General features: G+C 37.5%; 5 protein-coding genes across 5 annotated transcripts; 2 read left to right on the top strand and 3 right to left on the bottom strand.

Moving 5' to 3' along the window:
• Nucleotides 1-979: 979 nt before the first annotated feature.
• On the bottom strand, nt 980-2370 carry MONOS_738 (Rab32A4). The gene is made up of 4 exons (XM_067877698.1): nt 2293-2370; nt 2048-2245; nt 1823-1981; nt 980-1765 (listed from the first exon to the last, which is right to left on the bottom strand). The coding sequence occupies exons 1-4, from the start codon at nt 2338-2340 to the stop codon at nt 1523-1525; spliced, it is 648 nt and encodes a 215-aa protein (XP_067733267.1). The 5' UTR covers nt 2341-2370; the 3' UTR covers nt 980-1522.
• A 101-nt stretch (nt 2371-2471) lies between these two features.
• Nucleotides 2472-5159, top strand: MONOS_739 (uncharacterized protein). The gene has a single exon (XM_067877709.1). It carries the CDS (start codon nt 2520-2522, stop codon nt 5031-5033), a length of 2514 nt encoding a protein of 837 aa, XP_067733266.1. The 5' UTR covers nt 2472-2519; the 3' UTR covers nt 5034-5159.
• Nucleotides 5160-5162: 3 nt separating this feature from the next.
• On the bottom strand, nt 5163-5907 carry MONOS_740 (Peroxiredoxin). Its single transcript, XM_067877720.1, has one exon. The coding sequence runs from the start codon at nt 5873-5875 to the stop codon at nt 5354-5356; it is 522 nt and encodes a 173-aa protein (XP_067733265.1). The 5' UTR covers nt 5876-5907; the 3' UTR covers nt 5163-5353.
• Nucleotides 5908-6108: 201 nt separating this feature from the next.
• Nucleotides 6109-8602, top strand: MONOS_741 (uncharacterized protein). The gene is made up of 2 exons (XM_067877731.1): nt 6109-7106; nt 7240-8602. The coding sequence occupies exons 1-2, from the start codon at nt 6114-6116 to the stop codon at nt 7900-7902; spliced, it is 1656 nt and encodes a 551-aa protein (XP_067733264.1). The 5' UTR covers nt 6109-6113; the 3' UTR covers nt 7903-8602.
• Nucleotides 8603-8630: 28 nt separating this feature from the next.
• On the bottom strand, nt 8631-19687 carry MONOS_742 (putative Calcineurin-like phosphoesterase). The gene is made up of 4 exons (XM_067877742.1): nt 19402-19687; nt 18990-19336; nt 18749-18915; nt 8631-18615 (listed from the first exon to the last, which is right to left on the bottom strand). The coding sequence occupies exons 1-4, from the start codon at nt 19610-19612 to the stop codon at nt 8655-8657; spliced, it is 10686 nt and encodes a 3561-aa protein (XP_067733263.1). The 5' UTR covers nt 19613-19687; the 3' UTR covers nt 8631-8654.

Raw genomic sequence — 19687 nt, 5'->3', positions numbered from 1 at the left:
CTTTTTTCTTCTTATTTGAAACCTCATCATTTAGTGGATATTTGATAACACCCAAACACTTATCCAAGATGCACTTTTTATTGTCACGTTGCATGGATTGCTGTTAAAGCAGATGTTGTACTACTACACCAACGCATCTTTCTCAATAAGTTAAACTCATCCAGTTTAATTCTGCAGTATTTCTTTTTTTATCTTCTTTTTCATCTTTCTTTCTGTTCTTGTATTCATAATAGTTGAATTATGCATGTTGCTTATCAAATCTTTCCTTTTCGAATCCCAATTAATTCTTTTGTTCATTGCTTCGTTTTTCACTTCTCCTTTTGCATCTTATTTTCTTTCACTATTGAACAGTCTGTTTTTATGGATTTTCCATATAGATTTTCCACATTCTTTTTTGTTGCTTATTCTCATTACTTCTTAATGTAGATGCTTCTTTGCAATCACATTCTACTATCAACATATGCTCACCAACTTGCACACATATTATTCAGTTAACACGACATTACAATTATTCATTTTTTCACTTGTAAACAACCTTTTCACCAAAAACAGACGGCTTTTAACGAATTTATCAAACCTTTTTTCTATCTAATTTTCCCTTTGCGTTGTTCGAATGATTCATATTCCATCCAACTTTCTTCCTTATTTTTATTTTATTTTATTTATGTAAATTTAATGTTATTTTTTCTGAGATAATTCAAATAATATTCTTTTGTTCTCCATTTATTAGTGTTATCTTGATTCATGTATTCCCCATTCAAACTTTTATCTCAGCTATCATTATCACTGTGACATGAATAGTTTCTTCCTCATGTTTTTTTTTGTTTTGCAGCCATTTTGCTTTTGATTTTCTTCATAAATATGAAACACAATCTCTTTTTAATATGCATAAATCATATTTAATCATGCTCTCATTTTTCTTTCTTTCTTTCTCTCTTTATTTTTGATGAGAATTGATGTTTAAAAAAGAAAATTTCACTCATTCTGCATTTAGCTGTGCTGCTTAAAAATCAAATAAAATGAAAGAACACAACAAACGAAGACAAAATGAATAACTCAAACACAGAAATATTTGGATGAATACTCTTCATCCACAACTTCTTGAAATGGAAAGAGCGCATGAAAAAAAAAAAAAAATATTTATATGAAGAGATTGTTGTGCAAGAACTCTCTAACTAATGAAAGATATTAAAAGCATATCAAAGTTGTTAAAAGAGAGGAAAACTAGAAAGCTTTTGAGAGTGAATATCTTCAATGATGAAACATACAAAGTTGATTGAGCTTTAAATAGTAAATTCAAATGGCAATCAGATGACGGTGTGGACAAAGTACAGAAACAAGCAAAAAAACGAACAAATTGTAGCATTAAATGGCAAATTATGGATTCTCACTTACAACATAATACTACAACTTCACAAATGAAAAAAAAAATTCGCATATCTCTCAAAAAGTTGGCAATTCGAAGTGAAGAATAGTGCTAAATAAATAATATTATAGAAAGAACATAAAGATTGTAAAGTACTTAGCAGGAACAGTTAGAAGGAGGAGTATCATTTTCAGTGATTTGAACAACACGCCCATCGGTTTCAGAACTCGATGTATCTGACTGCCACTCTGTTTCCAAAATGAGCCTCACCAAAAAGTGAATTGCTTCTTCAACATTAATATTATCCTGTGCAGACGTCTCAAACCACTTCACTATCGTATTATCTCTGCAAAATTTGTCCATTTTAGTTGCGTCAGGCTTCTTTTTGACAAGATCACACTTTTGAATGAGAAAACAAACAAAATTTTAACTTTTCATATAATAACTTTCTCAAACCTTATTTGCAAGAAGAATAACAGGTATTGGAGATTCATACGGATCTGGAAGTCTGACTTTCGAATCGATGTCTTTTTTCCATTCAACAACATTATCAAGTGTACTTGGCCTCGAGACGTCATAAACAATAATTGCTCCAAAAGCTTCTTTATAATAAACCTATGTTAAAAAAGAAATAAATAGAAGCTTATAACAAAACACTTATCATTTTTAATTTCATCAAACGCGAGTAAGTTGTCCATATTTTTCTTGACCTGCAATGTCCCACAGTTGTAATCTTACAATGGTATCTGGACTGACCTGAATCAGCCTATATGCAAAATCAACGCCAACAGTTGCTTTATACTCTCTAGCAAATATTCCATTCACATATCTTTGGACTAAACTTGTCTTTCCGACTCCTTGGTCTCCAACAACGAGAACCTTTTGAAACAATTTCAAAATTATAACATAAAAGTTACAGAGCATACCTTTAAAAGAAATTCCATTACTTTCCCTGGCTCTTCTTCCATTGACATTTTTTTCTTTTTGATCAATGATTGAAAAGTGTATTAGGGGTTGAACGAATTTTTGGCTTTGAATATAATAAGTTTGTTTTATCTATTTGTCGATTGAGATATAATTTCAAGCATTTTAAAAAACTGTTTCCATATTTTCTTTTTTTTTATTGCAGAAGTTTTTTCTTTTAAGCAATAATATGAGTGCTTTTTATGAGGGAGATGATTCAAATGAAGATTTTAAAATTTCAGATGATGATAATTTTGAGGATGAACAATCAGATGCAAATGAATTTTTAACAGAGGACAGCGATAATGAACTTGATTCGTTAATTCAAACAGATGACGAACAAGATGATAATGCCCCTGATGCGTTCGAGCAAAAAGTCACTCAAATCATTCAAGATAACATTAGAGATGTGAGCAACAATGAACCTATTCCTCCCGATTCCAACATATCACAAGTTTCTATTTCCAACCCTCAATCTCATTCAATATCTTCTTTACCATCGTCACCATTGGCTTCTGCACGTCAGCATTCTGATTCTCAGCCTCAAGCGCATTCTATTATTCTTTCTCGTTCTGTCTCTTTTTCTCAACGTTCGTCAACATCGCGCACTTTGCCTCCTCGTCCGCATTCTGCCCCAAGGCCTTATTCCTCAATGAAACAAAGGCCAGTGACAGCAACAACTTGGGATGAATTACAAAAGATAAACCAAAGGCGTCGTCCTACAACAAGTGGGAGAAAAACACAAAGGCCGGAAAGCAGCTACGGAATTCGCCCTTCAACGTCATGCCGCAGCGCACAACGCATCAGGTCAAATTACTCGATGAAAAAAGGAGATTTCATGAAAAACAAGGATAACAACCCAAAAGATGCATTCAAAGAAATGAAAGAAAGCTATGAAGAGCCAAATGAAATAGTTAAGAATAGAGAATTCAGCCCGAGTTCAAAGAATAATTCTCATTCTGTTGATTCTGAGGAGAAGAGCTCAATCCATCACGAGACAGAATCTGCAAAATCTTCGTCAGAATCAGAAGGAGAGAAGAGAAAAGGAATGAAAGAAAAAGAAAGCAAACAGACGAAAAAGAAAGATCACAAAAAAGAAGAGGAATCCAGAAAATATTCTGATGAAGATTCTTCAAGTGTCATTTCAAAGAGCACATCTTCAACTAAAAGCGAAGATAATCCATCAGATTCATCTGATTTGAGCACAGAAGACAGTTCTGATAAAAGTTCTGATGAATCATCAAATGATGATTCTTCATCTTCATCTTCTTCTTCCACTTCTTCTTCTTCCTCTGCCTCTACCTCTTCCACCTCTTCTTCAAATTCTTCTTCAAATTCTTCTTCAAATTCTTCTTCTTCCACTTCAACACGCTCTTCGCAATCTTCATCTGTCACGTCAGCCAAAACCCGCCACAGAAAGAAGCACAGAACATCTGACAGCTCATCATCTGACAGCTTCAGGCATGAGCATCGTTCGCTTTGTCCACATCATCATCATCATCATCACAAGCATCATAATCACTTCCATTCTCCACATCATTGCCATTCGCATCATTCCTGCTGTCATCATCATCATTCTCATTCTCATCATCACACGCCTTCAATAGATCGCCGCACTTCTTCTCCTCCAATGCTCCTTCTCAGCTATGCCCCGATGATGCCTCAGAGCGAAAAAGCAGGAGAACTCCAACTGTCTGCTCATCATTCACTCTCTTCAATCAATTCACGAACTTCTGTCGACTCATCGTCCTCTTCTTCCGCATCATCCTCTTTCTCCACTTCCTCGTCAGCTGTCATTTCTGACCTGAACTTTGCATCCTCTTCTGTTCAAAGCCCTCCATTCAGCAGCAGAGAAGCATCGCAGCATTGCGTCAGCTGTGGGAAACTGCTTTTGCCTGGCGAAGGCGAAAGTGATGGAGTGGATGGTGGAGAAGCACTGGAAGTGGCACAGCGGCACTTTCTGATTGAACAAGACGCCGACAGAGAAGAAGGACTGAGATATGCCAATTCACAGAGGCCAAAGACAGCATTTTCTCGCTCTTCAGTGAGGAGGAGAACACGACCTTCATCATCATCATCTTCTTCTTCTTCCACAGGAACCAAAAGAGGAAGGGCGAAACAAGCGTCTCCACTCACGACACGTGCGCTGCACAAAATAACGCCTGCGAAGAAGCTGCGAAAGGAGAGTGATTCCAAACTGGCGAAGAGGCTGCAGGAGCTTGTTGTGACAGTTCGGTCGCAGAGAGGAGTGGAAGGACAGCGTGTGCTTGACATGATGGAGATCAAGAGGAGGGAAAGGAAGAAGGCGGAGAAGGAGAGGCAGAGGGAATACGAGGAGCAGAGGATGGCGAGGAGACAGAGACAGAGACAGAGAGAGAGTCAGAGGGAGAGGGAGACTGAAGTGATGAATGAAGAGGAAATGACAAGCGAGCGAGATATCGAAAAGGAAATGGAAAGTGAAAGAAGGATGGAAATGGAGAGAAGAGTGATGAAAGGCACAGAAGATTACAGGAGTGCTGAACAAGGGCCGAGAACCGAAAGTCAAAAATACACGAGCAAAGAGCAATCATTTGAGCAAAGATCCAAAACACATAAGCAAACAGGACGTAATATTTATTCAGCTTCAAATAGGAGCAAAACTCATTCAAAAAAACAACTTAGAACGAATTATTATATGAACGAAGATATAATAGACGGCTGGTGATTATTGTTATAATTATTTCTCTTAATTTCATTTCGTAAATTTGATTTTCATTTGAAAATTTTTTATGTATTTTTTGTTTTATCAACTTTACAACATATGCTAAATGATCGAGAAATCAAAAAGAAATAATTATGAGATAACTACAGATTATATTGTTGATTATTGTTTAACAAAAAATATGTAACGAAATCACTTCGAAAAAAAAAAAAAAAAAAAAAAAAAAATCAACGTATCAAAGCTGCAAACAACAAAAAAGATTTTGGATACGTATTAACTTCAAACGAACCACGTCAATCTGATAAATGTTACAAATGATCTTTTTATTGCTTTTCCAACTCCTCCAACTTTGCGTATAATGCAGCGAAATCAACTTCATGGCTAATTTCTGTTGGCACCTGAACATATGCAATTTTTCCGGCTTTGTCAACAACAAACACGCCACGAGCCAGAAGACGCATGTCAGGCAAAAGCATTCCGTATTTTGTTCCGAATTCAGCTTTGATATGGTCGCTGTACATTGTTGTTGGATCAGTAAATCCGCATGATTCAGAATGTCTGTTCTGGGCAAATGGAAGATCCATTGAAATATTCATAAGCTGAACTCCATGTTCTTTGATAAATTTGCTTGTTACGAATTCTTTTGTCTGCTTGCTGCAAACTGGTGTGTCAACAGAAGGGAAAACAGAAATGACTGTCAATTTCCCGTGTCCAAGAAGATCTGTGCTTTTGAAAGGAGAATTGTCATGGCTTCTTGTGAGAGTGAATTCTGGAGCCTCTGTTCCAACAGCTGGGAATTGGGCATTAGTTTTTACTGGATTTCCAAGGAATGTTAATGAAGCCATATCAAATACAAATAGTTATTGACAATTAAATTATGGCATTTAACCATAAAAAACATAAACGAAAAAAATTTTTTTAGCAGTATCTGTAAAACCAATATTGCATTTCATCCATCACCAGTCATACGTTAACATTCATCAATAATAACGGACTTAACAAAGTTAAGATTTTATCAAATAGTGGGATTTTAAACCATTATATTGTTCTTCTTGCGCGAAGGGTACATTTTTGAGGCTGTTTATGATCACCAGTAATCCATCTTCAAAAACTGTTTTCGCTTCGAATACATATGTGCAAACATATCCAACGAAATCATTTTCTTCGAAGATGCTCCACTGGCACAATCAGAGCCCTCAAACTGACCTTGTCCGCTTTGAGCCCACTAATTCCCCAAATTTGATTTTGCCCAATCCAGCCGTATCTGTCCCAAGAGATAATTTGATGATGATTCCGCGCAATTTTTTTTATGAGCGTTTTATCCAACCACAACAAGGTGATTTATTTTCTCCGCAATTAACAATGTCTGTCCTTGCACAACGTGCGTCAATGTTGCTGATAACACTTCTTCCATCATATGATCCAACGGTTATGTATTCGCACCTTGGAAATATGATTTCTTTCTTCAAATTGGATGAGGAATTATTTTTGACTTCATTAATTATTCTTCATCGATACATGAGGATTGCAGGACCAGTTCTTTCAATTACTCAAGATTCGGAACTATTTTATTTAATGATACTATGCATTTTAATTTCTTGTAAAGCTCTGCATGATGATCAAATAAAATCTGGAAATATTGCCCGAGTATTGAATCTTGAGCCCGCTAGAATATATCATAACGAAATTCAGATTTTGACAGCATTAAATTTTACACTCTTCTTCTCTGAAGAAGATATTATGCCGCTTACAAGTATTTTTCCAAGAGAAGGATTTCTTTGCTTATCTTTTTCAAGAGATCGAAAAGCTGATGATCAAACTATTCAATCTTATTGTGAAAGTTGCAAAGATATTCTTTTATCATCACCTTTGTCACCTCTGGTTTCATACTATCCTCCTGAAAATGCAATGACTCCACCAAGGATTTCACCTTCTTCGCCATCAGATGATCATCCTCAATTTCGAAATCCTTCGCCTCCTCAATTTTCATCGTTAGTCACAGAAACTTCACCTCTTTCTGGTCAGGTTGAACTTAATCATACTCCTCCAACACCCAATTATACAACCTCTCCTGGAGTGTGTTTTTGCATTCTGTTCAAAATTAATAGTTTATTTTTGTTTATTTGGGTTTCAACTTTCGTTCATGAATTGGAACGATTCTATTATTTTTTATATGTGTTATATTCACTTATATATGTTCCAACTGCAGTGTATGGACGAAGAAAATATAAGCAACGATGATTATTTAGAAGAGGCTGAATGCGAAGACGAAAAAAGCGATTCATCAGAAGGGCAAAATTTAGAAGATGAGAAATCTGACTATGTTTCTCAATCATTGATTGATGATTCTTCTGAACGAGGAAGCTGCCTGTTTTTGAGAAAAGAGGATTGCGGTTCATCACAATCATCTCAGAAATCTGGAAACTTCTGCGATATTCCATCATATAATCTTCATTGCGACGAAAGTGGAAGTTGTGCGCCTGGCGATTTAAGCGCTTTTGGAGCAGATTCCATGCACGAATCAATGGATGATCAAGGAAGTAGTTCCAGCATTGATGGAAGTGACATTTTTAATGAGGAATCACCGTTGCCATTGGAACAAGTTCTGACAGAGGACGATGATGAAGTTGGAAAAGAGGTAGCATATTCGTGTATACCTTCTTCATCAGGATGCATGACTTTATCACCAACTTCACATCTCTCAAATTCATCAAACTCTCCCTCAACTTTTACCAATTGTTTTATCACATATTCTCCATGTCACACTTCACATTCTTCTCAAGACTCGCTCCGCGAGTATTCTTCATACAATTCTTCCCATTTAACTCGGAAGCAGTATAACTTCAGGACCAGGATCAAATTACCCAATTGAATACAGTCCTGCATGATTATAACGTCATCTAGGTCGATGCCATCGCAGTCTCATCACTTGCTCTGCGAAACGCCTGTTTTCCTGCATAAGCTAACTCCATCTCTCTGAAATCTACACATTTCACCAATTGTTAGATCTTTTCTTCCGATAGATTGAAAGAAAGATTGATTTCTTCAATGCAGGAAATAGTTATCGATGTATTTTATCAAGTGTTGATATTTTTTGATAAATGGCTTTTGGTAAGGGGCTGCTTCGTTTGCTTAGGGAGCATTTTTTGACTCCGAAAAGGATGCTAAGCATACCATTCCCAAAAACCAATTATCAAAGATTATTAAACTTGCACATAAGATTTGCGAGAACAATGCGTATTGCTGAGCTTTAGAGTGTAATTAGGAGAACAAATGACCGAAGATGATTTTTCTTTTTCTTTTTCTTTTTTCTCTCTTTATGAGAGCTATTTCATTCTGCGGAGAACAAATTATTTGTTTTTCTTCGTATCATCGTTTCTATTTTTGTGTGGAATTTTAAATTTTTAATTATTTTTACTATGTTTAAATAAAAACATTTTTGTTTAGGGATTCACTTCAATCAGAAAAAGAAATTGAAAAAAGATCCCATAAAGTTTCAAATATCTGTCGTTTTTGCTCCAAAAATTAAAAAAAATCTGAAAGACTTCACGATTCATACTATTTGTGGAATATAAACAGAAAACAACGAAACAACTTTATTTTTTTTTTTTACAAATTGGAACCTCATTTCATAGAAACCGAGGTGCTTATAATGGAATAAGAGGAGTCTGAGTGGCAGATGCCGAAGAGCGACCTGGGGCGCCTGGCCAAACAAGCCCTGCAGCTGCAGCCACCAGAATGTGCTGATGCTTTGCGGCTGTCTCTGTCCAAAGAAGAATGAAGAGCGTCTCCAAAATCAAAGACATGGAATTTCTGGAAGCAAAATGCAACACGATTGGCGGTGCTTGTTGAAGTGAAGAGGTTTGTTGGCTGTGCGCCAAAGAAAAGAGATGCAGAATCAGAAGAAAGAGAACATTTCAATGAATGAAGAGTCGAAAATTCATTATTTAGTGATGAGTTTGCTTCAGGTTCTGCCTGAGAAGATACAGTCGAAGAATGACTTTGCACAGACGTAGGAAACAGATCAATAGAATATGGATCATACAACAGAAATGATACGTTCCATTCCCATTTAACATTCTTTTCCTCTTCTTCTGACATCGACGTTGGATGGAACTGCAAATTACAAGAAGGACATTTGAAGCATTGTTTGTATTTCTTTGTGTTTTGACTGTTTGGGGGAGAGGAATTGGTATTCATCATTCTCTTTGTAGAAAGCTCTTCTTCAGATGTTGATAAAGATGATGAAGAAGATGAAGAAGATGATGAAGTCGTTTTTATTGATGAATCAATAACTTGGCTCCTCCTTCTCTTTGTTGGCTTCATCGAGGCATCAGAAGAATTATCTCTTTTATCCGCTTTTGAAGCTTCGCTTAAATTATTGTCAGTTTTTCGTGGCCTTCCTCTTTTCCTTCGAACTTGTGGTTCAGCACTTGCTTTTACGATCACGTTTGATTCACCCGATTCTCTTTCGTGTTCATTCTTTTCATTGTTTTCTTTCCCAACTTCATCATCTGCATCTATCCATTGGCAGAGCTGATTGCATTTTAGGCAGAACGGCAGACAGCAAAAAGGAATAGTCGAATTGTTAATTGGCTGATCAGAAGCAGAGGGAAGATGATGGAGTCGAACTTCTTGAATGGCTGCTTTGACCACAAAGCACAGCGTAGATGCAGAATTCAGCTGTGAAAGTGTCTGAGAAATGGCTGGAGTTGGAGGAGAAAAAGCAGAAAACGGAGGAGATGACTGAGAGTATGAAAGAGGCTGCGACATAATCATAGACAGAGGCGGGGCTGCAGGTGAAGACAAGCGCTGGAGAGGAGGAAGAAGGCTGAAGGCAGAATTAGCAGAGGGTGTGAGGACATATGGCTCAGATGACTGGGAGGTGACAATCGTTGATTCCTTGTCAAACGCTGCTGGTTCAGCTGCCTGCTCTTTTGTGCTTGTCTGAGAAATGCTGGCACTTTCAGGCTGGCTCAGCAACGATTGCGAGAAAGGCATCAGTTTTGTGAGTGGTATGTGAAATGTGAGTATCTCAGCAGCAGAAGCTGTGGAGTCTTGTGAAGAAGGAGAGGAAGAAGGAGAAGAAGGAGAAGAAGGAGAAGAAGGAGAAGATGAAGATGATGAAGGCTCTGTTGATGAAGAGGCAGAAGCAGAAGAGTGAAGTGTGTCAGGAAGCACAATTGAAGTGATTGGGAATAGATAGTATCGAAGAAGAGAGAGATATACACGCTTTAATTGAGGCGTCTCAATGATGGAAGAAAGAGATAAAACATTGTAATCAAAGGAAGTTGAGTCAGATGAGGATTTTTCTTTGTCTTCTGATGAATGTTGGCTCTGCTCTGCTTCATCTCCAGTCTTCAACTTTTTCTTTTTCTTTGTTTGAGCTTGTTGCGATTCATTTTCAGGATCTTCCTTTTTGTCGTTGTCTTTTTTCGATCTCAGATTGTTCACAAATTCCTCAAAGCTGCCATCAAAAATACTCTCAAAATTGTGTTTCACAATCGCCAACTCCAATCTCTTGTGTATTTCTTTGTTGTCAATTGCTCCATTGTCTTGCTCTTGGCTCTTCGTCTCCTCAGATGCTTCATTCTCTTGTGTGTTTTCTTTGTCCTTCTCCTTATCATTGAGCTCAATGAATGTGTATGGCAGCTCTTGTTGGATGCTCTTCTTCACAGAAAGAATCGCTGCTTCCCACTTCGCATTCAAAGAAGGCCGAGGAGAAGGAATCTTTGGCGGAAGCTGTGTTTCCATCTGAGTCTCAGTCAAATAGTCAGCTGGAAGTTGTGTCAGCTCATTGTTTTGGGATTCTTCGTGAAGAGCAGAGGAAGTTGTTGATGATTGTGATGATGCACTTTTATCAGCATTCTCATTGGATTCAGAGGAAGAGGAAGATGAAGCAGGACCTGATACTGTTTCTTCTTCTGCTTTACCTTCTTTTTCATTGCAAGAAGATAAAAGCTCCGAAGAAGCAGGAGAAGATTTATGTTCTTCTTCAATCTCAGAAAACAGCTCATCGTCTTCTCCTTCAAACACATTCATAAGGGAATATTCACACGATGGAAGAGAAACACTTTCAGATTCTGTCCAAAGGGAAGATGCAGAAAAAGGTGTAAACAATTCTTTTTGGAGTTCTTCAGATGGCTTCTCAGAAAATACTTGTGCTTCTTCTTCTTTTTTGACTGGAAACTCAGATGAAGCAGAAGGGGAATGAGAGAGAATGAGAAGAAGAGTACGGAGGTTGATCAATGAAGCAGACGAGTCAGTTAAAGAGAAAGTGTAAAGAACTGGTGGAAGAATGGAAGAAGAAGAAGATGATGATGATGAGGATGCAGAAGCAGAGGCAGAAACAGAAGAAAGATCAATGACATCATAACACAATGGATCACATTCAATTTGTTGTGAGATTTCTTTTGGCAAAATCGGAAGTGAATCGACAAACTGGTTGTTTGATGCGCCTTCCAAAGAAGGAAATTGAATTGGATCAAGTTTTGTGAATGGAATGTCTCTTGCAGATGTTTGTGTCTGCTGACAAATGGCGTTTCTTTCAGACTTTTCTTCTTTTTCCATCGAGTCATTTTGAACTGATGATGATGAATCCTTTTCAACCGAATTAACGATTGCATTATTTTTATTGGATAATTCTTTAACTTTATTTGGCTCCACTTGCTGTTGATTGGATGTTTCAACAATATTTTCTTCAGATTCCATTTCTTTGGATTTATTTTCAATCTTCTCTTTTTTCGAATTATTCATTTCATCTGCATCTTCAATTTCCATTTCTTGTGCATTTCCTTTTTTTCTTGTCTGTTTTATTTTTTCTCTTTGAAGATGAGCACATTTTATTCTCAATGCAATAATACGCTGTCGAGCAATAGAAACGGCTTCTCTGTAAGATGACTCCAATTCAGTTTGGCTCATTGGAGAAATACTTGAAAGCGAAGAAGAAGAAGAAGAAGAAGAAGAAGATAACGATGAAGAGAAGAGAAGAGACGATGAAGAAGCTGCAAATCGCGTGCTCTTTGAAGTGTGTGACAATGCTTTTCTTTGATTTTCATTCACAATTTTCATTCCTTCATTTGACTTTCTTGTTTCTTTGTTATTTTTACCTTCCACATTCACAGAAGAGTTAAGATACTTCTTTGACAGCGACACTTCAAGATTGACAAGTCTCAAGCATGTTCCTTCGACAGCACAGGATGCAACAGCAGACGAGAAATCTCTTTCGACAGGAGAAGAAGTTGGAAGTTCGACAACAGCCAGTTCGTGTCCAAAGGGAGAGGTTGGATCGAAGAGGCAGATGAAAGGGAAGCTCACACGAACCACAATGCCAGCTGCATCGACACACACAGGCGGAGGAGGGAGTGAAGGGAAGAGAGAGGCATACGACGCAGAAGAAAAGGGAGCAGCAAATGGCAATGAAGATGAATGATCAGATGAAGTTCTGATGGATTGAATGGACGTTCCTTCATTGCGCCAAAAGAGATTGGATTCTGAAGAAACTTCTGCATTTACTGTTTCTGTTGAAATGGCTTCATTTTCATTTGTTGTCTTTTCGTTTGCTTTCTCTTCTTCCCTGTTGTCAATTGCCATCATTCCCTTCGAATCATTTTCTGTTCTTTTGCCTTCCAAAAAGTTTTGTGAGAGATACAATGCAAGTTTCTTTGTGTCTTCGACAGAATGCAAATAAGCAGCGTGTCTGACACAACAAAGCGGAAGGAGAGAAGAAGCGAATGCGATCAGAGACAGCAGCAGAGGAACAGCAGAAGATGGGAATTGTGGATGGACAACACGAAGCACTGCTTCCAAGTCAGCTTGTGATGCAAACAGAAGAGGAGATGGATTTGATAGTGAATGCAAGAGAGATGATGCAGTATTCAAAGAAGAAGAAAAAGAGGAGAAGGAAGAAGAAGAAGATGCACTTTCTCCCTTTTCATCCTTTTTATCGCCTTTTCCCTCATTGGCTGTCTTTTGCTTCATCTGACTCATCTTCCTCCACTCATCCTCCATCTTCTCCTTGTCAATCACAGCCACTTTTGATGTCTTCCATTTCGTGTTGATGACACCTTGCACTTCATTCCGGTGCTTCTGTATTCGCATGTCCTGTATGCACACAACACTTCCTGGTGACAGCTGCTTCATCAACTGGATTTCGTGCTTTTGGAAGAACATGTTCACGACAAGGCGGCGAGACGACAGAAGAGGAAGAGAAGAGACATTTGTGGATGGCTGTGTGGAAGTAAGATCTTGTGAAAGGCCTGGAGTGATTGATTGGGAGAATTGGAGATTTTGAGAGGAGAAGACTTGAGAAGAAGAGGGGGATGAAGAGGAAGCAGAAGCAGAAGCAGAAGCAGAAGGCTGAGGGAGAAGCGAAGGGCAGATGGATGGATCAGTTATGCTGAGCGTCACAAACCAGTCATCGTTTCTTTTCTGCTCAGTGAACAGCTGATTCCACGACTGTTGGGTATCCTGATGGAGGTTGAATCGCATTGAAGAAGATGAAGAAGCTGAAGAAGAGGAGAAAGATGATGAAGATGAAGAAGATGAAAGCAATTTATGGAAGTCAGAATTTGACTTGGAGGAAGATGAGACTTCGCCAATTTGCATGAAGTGTCCGTCTTTTGTGCGTGTTGGCTTTGGAAGGGTGCATTCGGTGACGACAGCCAGCACAGACACCAAACGAGAGGAGGAAGGAGAGCAGAAGGAGAGAGGAATGAAAGGAGAGGGTGATGAGAGAGAAGAAGAAGAAGAAGAAGAAGATGATGATGATGATGATGAAATTACAGCAAGTGGCTGAGGTGCATCGTGAATGTCTGCAGACGATGCTGTTTCTCTCTTGTGAGTTGAGTGTGTCTGTCTCACTTCTCTCACTGGTGGGGCAAATGGATCTTTTTGCTTTGTGCTCTTCGATTTGGCATCTGCAGGTGTCGGAAGAAGAGGCGAAGTTGGTGAAAACAGTGGATGAGTTTTGGATTTCTTTGGTTCTTCTGTTTTTTCAGGGATTTTCTCTTTTTCTTTCTCTTTCTCTTCTTCTTTTTCTTCTGCTTCTTTTGCTGCTGCTTCTTCTTTAGAATGATTAATAGCAGAACCTTTTTGTTTGTTTTCATTGTTCAATTGATGAGTGGTATGTTTTGCATTTGCACAAGAAGCAAATGATGTTGGATGAGCGAATGAGAACAAATCATCCAAAAATGAGTCAGCCAGAAATGAAGATGGAATTGGCAGAGGAAGAGGAAAACGAACAAATTTTGTTTCAGTTTGAATTGTTTCGTCTTTCTTTTCGACTTCTTTCATAATAGTTCTTTTTTCTTCTTCCTTTTCTTCCACTTTCGGTTCCTCCTCTTTCTCAGCATTCTTTTCTTTTTCATTTATTTCGTTATTCTTTTTCTCTTCATTTTCTTCCTTCTCTTTCTCTTTCTCTTTCTCTTTCATCTCCTCAACATCTCTTTCTTCTTCTTCTTTGTTCATTTCATTATTCTTCACTTCCTCCTCTTTCTCTTTCTTTTCATTTTTCTCTTCTTTCTTCTTACTTTTTCTTGTTGATGGTCTTTTTCTTTTGACTTCATTTTTGCTTTTCTTTGATTCTACAGATGGTTTCATATCTCCCTCTTTCTTCTTCTCTTCTTTTTCTTCCTTTTCTTTTACTTCTTTTTCTTCTTTTTCATTCTTCTCCTTCTCTATTTCTTCTTCTTTCTCTTCCATCTCTTCTTCCATTTTCTCGTCTTTCTTTTCAACTTCCTCTTCCTTTTTCTGCTCCTTTCTTTCTTTCATTTCAACATCACCTTTCTTTTCTCCTTCTTTCTTTTCAGCTTCTTCTTTTCCTTCCTTCTTTTCTTGTTCATTTTTCGTTTCCTTTTCCTTTTTCCTATCATCTTCATTATTCTCAACTTTTTCTTCTTTCTTTGTCTTTCTTTTACTCTCACTCTTCTTCTTATTCTTTCCATTTTCTTTCTCTTTCTTTCTCTCTTTTTTAACTTTTTCCTTTTCTCTTTCATTTTTGTCTTGTTCTTTCTTTTCATTTTTCGTTTCTGCTGAAGTCTTCGCTATATTTTCATCTTTTTCTTTTTCATTTTCTTTCCCTTTTCCCTTTTCTTTTTCTTCCTCTTTTTCTATTTCTTTTTTGCTCTCTTCTATTTTTGATTCAGATTCATTTGCTTTTGATTGAACTTCTCCTTTTTCACTTTCTTTTTCTTCAGTCTTTTCTTTCTCTTTCTCTTTCTCTTTCTCCTTCTCCTTCTTTTCTTTCTCTATAACTTCCATTTTATCTTTCTCTTCAATTGCTTGCTTTGTTTTTTCATTCTCTTCTTCTTTTTCTTTCATTCCATCTTCATTCACGCTCTTCTCAGATCCAACAGAAATGTCATTGTTATTCAATGTTTCTTGTTCCTTTGTCTTCTCCACTTTATTTTCTGACTGTTCTGATGCTGCTTCATCATCACTGACAACCTCAATAACTTCTTCAATTGGAACACTATTTTTGCTTCTTTTCTCGTTTTTCTTTGATTTCAATTCTGTTTTTCCTTTCTCTTTTGAATGATTTCTTTTTCCACGTGTCAAATCGCCTTGTTTCTGCAGAGAGCTTTTTCGGAGATATTTGGCAGATGAAAAGAAGCTGCCAACAACAATCACATCAGAATCCAGGTCTTCTTCTTTTTCTCCTTCTTTTTCTTCTCCTTTTTCTTTTTCTTTTTCTTCTCTTTTTTCTTTGCCTTCACTTTCATTTGGTTTTTCTGCTGATTCGGTTCTGCTTTTTGTAACTTCTGTTGATGCTGTGCCTTCTTTTTCTTTCTCAGAAAGAGATGAGCTTTGCTCTTTTTCTTTATTTGTTGAAGAATCCTTCGAATTTTCAGATATTTTTGTCTTGTTAACTTCATTTTGTGCTTCAGCTGCAGCATTTTTATCTTTTTCTTCCTCTTTTCTTTCATTCTCATCGTTGTCATCTTGTTCCTCTTCTTTTTTATTTTCTTCTTTTTCCTCTTTCTCCTCCTTAACATCCTTGGAATCACTTTCACCTTCATCTTCTTCCTTTTCCTTTTCCTTTTCTTTCTCTTCTTTTCTCTCTTTCTCCTCTTTCTCTTTCTCCTCCTTCTCCTCCTTTCTCTTCTTCTTCGTCTTCTCCTTCTCCTTCTCCTTCTCCTTCTCCTTCTCCTTCTCGTCCTTCTTCTTCTCCATCTCCCTCTCTCTCTCCTTCTGTGCAATCAGCACTTTCATCGCCAAGTTGTGCTTCCTCATCTGCATCGCTGCCTCTCTCACTGGCGACGGCTCAGTCTCTCTGCTTGGCAGCAGCCGGCTTCTTCTGTGTGGCTGAGGAAGAGATTTTGGAGTGGAGAATTTGGGAGACAGAAAAGGAGAGGAGGAGAGAGAAGAGGGTGTTGTGGGTGTTGTGGGCTGCTGTCTTGATGGCGTTGAAGGAGGAGTTGATGGAGAGGAAGATGAAGTTGATGGCGTTGAAGGAGAAGTTGAAGGAGCATTGCTGGATGACTCTGAAGAAGAGAGGGATTCTTGTGGCTCTGATACATTTGATGGCTCTGTTGGATTCAAAGTATCTGAAGATTGTGGAATTTCTTTAGTGTCACTTGAAAATGGCTCAGAAGAAGAAGAAGGAGAAGGAGAAGAAGAAGATGTTGCAGTTGTTGTAATTGACGTTTCTGAGGCTGTTGCTGTCATTGATGTTTGTTCTCTTTCATCTGTTGATTGTTGATTGGAATCCTTTTGCTCAGCTGTTTCATTCTCTGAATGAATCTCAGGTGATGTCGATGGAATGGAAGTGTTGTTGTTCTCTGTTTCTTCCTGTGCAATTTCTGATGTTGCGTCTGCTGAAGAAGCATTGCTGTCCTTTTCGTTTGATTCTTTCTTCAAATTTTCTGGTTCTTTTGCCATTTCATTTGAATGTTCTGCTGTTTCATTCGTTTTGTTTTGATTATTCGAATTTTCTTCTGCTTCCTTTTGTTCTTCTTTCTCTTCTTTCTCTTTTTTTTCATTCTCATTTTTATCATTCGCTGCTTCAGGCATGTTTTCCACAGTTGTCAGAATTGTTTTCTGACTTTGTGTTTCTTTGTTCTCTTTATCGTCCTTCTTCGCATTTTCACTTGTTTCATTCGATTCTTCAGCTTTCTTGTCCCTTTCTTCTGTTTGAGGGATTGCAACATCCTTTTCTGTGTTGCGTGCTTCTGATTGCTTTTCTTCTTTCTCAATATTCGCTTCTTCGTCTTCTTTTTGGATCTTTTTTTCTTTTTCTTTTTCTTTTTCTTTTTCTTTTTCTTTTTCTTTGTCTTTGTCTTTTTCTTTTTCTTTGTCTTCGTTTTCTTCTTTTCTTTTCTTTTCTTTTCTTTCTTTCTTTTCTTTTCTTCTCATTTCTCCTTCCTCGTCCTCCCTTCTTTTTCTTTCTTTTTCTTCTTTCTCCTTCTCTTTCTCCTTCTCCTTTTCTTTCTCATTTTCTTTCATCTTTTCTTTCTCTATCTCTTTTTCTTTCACTTCTTTATCTTTCTCATCTTTTTCTTTTTCTTTTTCTTTCACCTTATCTTTCTCCTTCTCCTTCTCCTTCTCTTTCTCTTTCTCTTTCTCTTTCTCCTTCTCCTTCTCCTTCTCTTTCTCTTTCTCTTTCTCTTCTTTCTCTTCGCTTTTCATTTCCTCTTTGATTCCTTCTGGCCATCTCTGATTGATTGCATCGAGTGCTGCAACTCCTTCAAACGTGCTTGCCATCTGCAGAAACCACTTCAAATACGGTGGAAGAGAATCAACCAAAGAAGAAGAAGAAGATAAAGAAGAAGAAGAAGGAACAGAAGAAGAAGAAGGAACAGAAGAAGAAGCATTAGAAGTAGCAGCACTTGCAGCAGATACAGAAGAAGGTGGAGGAGGCGGCGGTGGAGGCAGAGAAAAAGGAGTATTGTTAACATTAGCAGCATTCGGCTGGCTTATTTGTGCATTTGGATTTGTGTATGTCTGCTGCGATGCTTCAGAAGACGTGTTTTGTTGCCCTTCCGAAGATTTCGTTGTTTGTTGTGTGTTTTCTGAAGGCTGTCCAGACGAAAGTGCATTTTGAGGCACGTTTTGGAGATACAGCCGGAGCAGAGATTCAACAGGCGATTTTGCGAAAGGGAAAAGGCGGTGGAGTGAATTGGCTTCGATGAATGATGCAATGCCTTGCTCATTTGACTGAGGAAGAGTCCTTTCACTCACTAAATTGGAATTAGATGGAGGCATCTGAGATGAAGATTGAGATGATGATGATGATGATGTTGTTGTTGTTGCTGCTGTTGTTGCTGCTGTTGTTGCTGCTGTTGTTGCTGCTGTTGTTGTTGTTGCTGTTGCAGACTGTTGAGTTGATGGTGTTTGAGCGGAAGTATTTGAATTTGCTTGTGCACTCACCATTTTCGTGAAGCTCAACACTTGGTCCTTCACAATTGCAATGTATCCTCTGTTCTTCATCAGCCCCAGAAAATTCGGCGATGAGAAAATTGTCACCACAGACGGAAACCCTGCGCTTTTTGTGTGTGCCAACAGCAGACCACGCTGAGAGTATTGGTTAGAGCGGATAAGAGCGATGAAATGGTTGTTTCCGAGAAAGGCATCAATCGCTTTAGGCCTAAAAATGAGCATTCAGATTGGATATTTTTTTTTAAATAAAAAGGTAGAATTCAAATTAAAATACCCAAATAGAAATAGAGAATATAATCCAGCAAATAGATACAATTGAAGAAAATAAAAGCAGAACAAACCCAAAGAAAAAGCCAATCCCACGCTTTGTATTTGGCAGAAAATAAACATTTTTCTCTTCAGCTGTCATTGGAGAGCTCAAAGGAAGTGGATCACTCCAAAGAAGATCAGCAATGGCATCATCTTTTTCAATTTCTGTGTGTCTGTTTATTTTTGACAGTTCTTCCAACTAAATTGAAAGTAGCAAGTAAACAAAATAAAAAATTAATATATGATATAATATTCTCAATTCAAAAAATAAACCGTTCCAATACGTGGAGATAATCCGCCATGAACGCAAAAGAATCTCCCATCACTTGCGACAGCAGCAAGAGGAAGTGCATGAAAAGAACTCAAGAAAAGTTGAAAAATCTCTTCATTGTATTTCTGAGTGCACTCCTTATAAAATTCAAAACGTCTGCACATCAATTCACATTCGTGATTTCCGCGAAGAAGATAAGTCTTTGAAGAATAGCATATTTTTGCTGTATAAAGAAGTAAAAGCCATTCACATGAATTTTCGCCACGATTGACATAATTCCCAAGAAATACTTGAGAATATTGATTTAATATTTCAGTTGAAAAAATGTCATCAATGTTTTTCAGTGTTCCTTTTAAATTAAAGAAAATAAATTACGAAACGTTTCCACAAACAAATGAACAAAAATGGAAAAACCATGTGTATCTCCAATAATACGAATATTTTCATCTTTTACATTCACGCAATTTTCTTCAGAAGAAAAAATACTTGTAGCATTTTGCACTATTAGCTTTACATCACGTATTGAGAGTATGTTGCCAGCTTTTATATGTTCAAGCACCTTTTCAAACGAAATGTCACGAACTGTTTGAAATAGATCTTTTGACATATTACCTTGCGCAGCCATAACTGCAGCAACCTTATTATTATTTGTTAGCTTTGCAAATAGCTAAAATAAAACTAATTTTTTATGAAAATATTT

Source organism: Monocercomonoides exilis (assembly GCF_001643675.1).
Source record: "Monocercomonoides exilis strain PA203 chromosome Unknown scaffold7-2047599, whole genome shotgun sequence".
In the NCBI taxonomy this organism is placed as follows: domain Eukaryota; phylum Preaxostyla; order Oxymonadida; family Polymastigidae; genus Monocercomonoides; species Monocercomonoides exilis.
The sequence above is the reverse complement of the archived record's forward strand: the minus strand, read 5'-3'. Positions and strand labels throughout refer to the sequence as shown.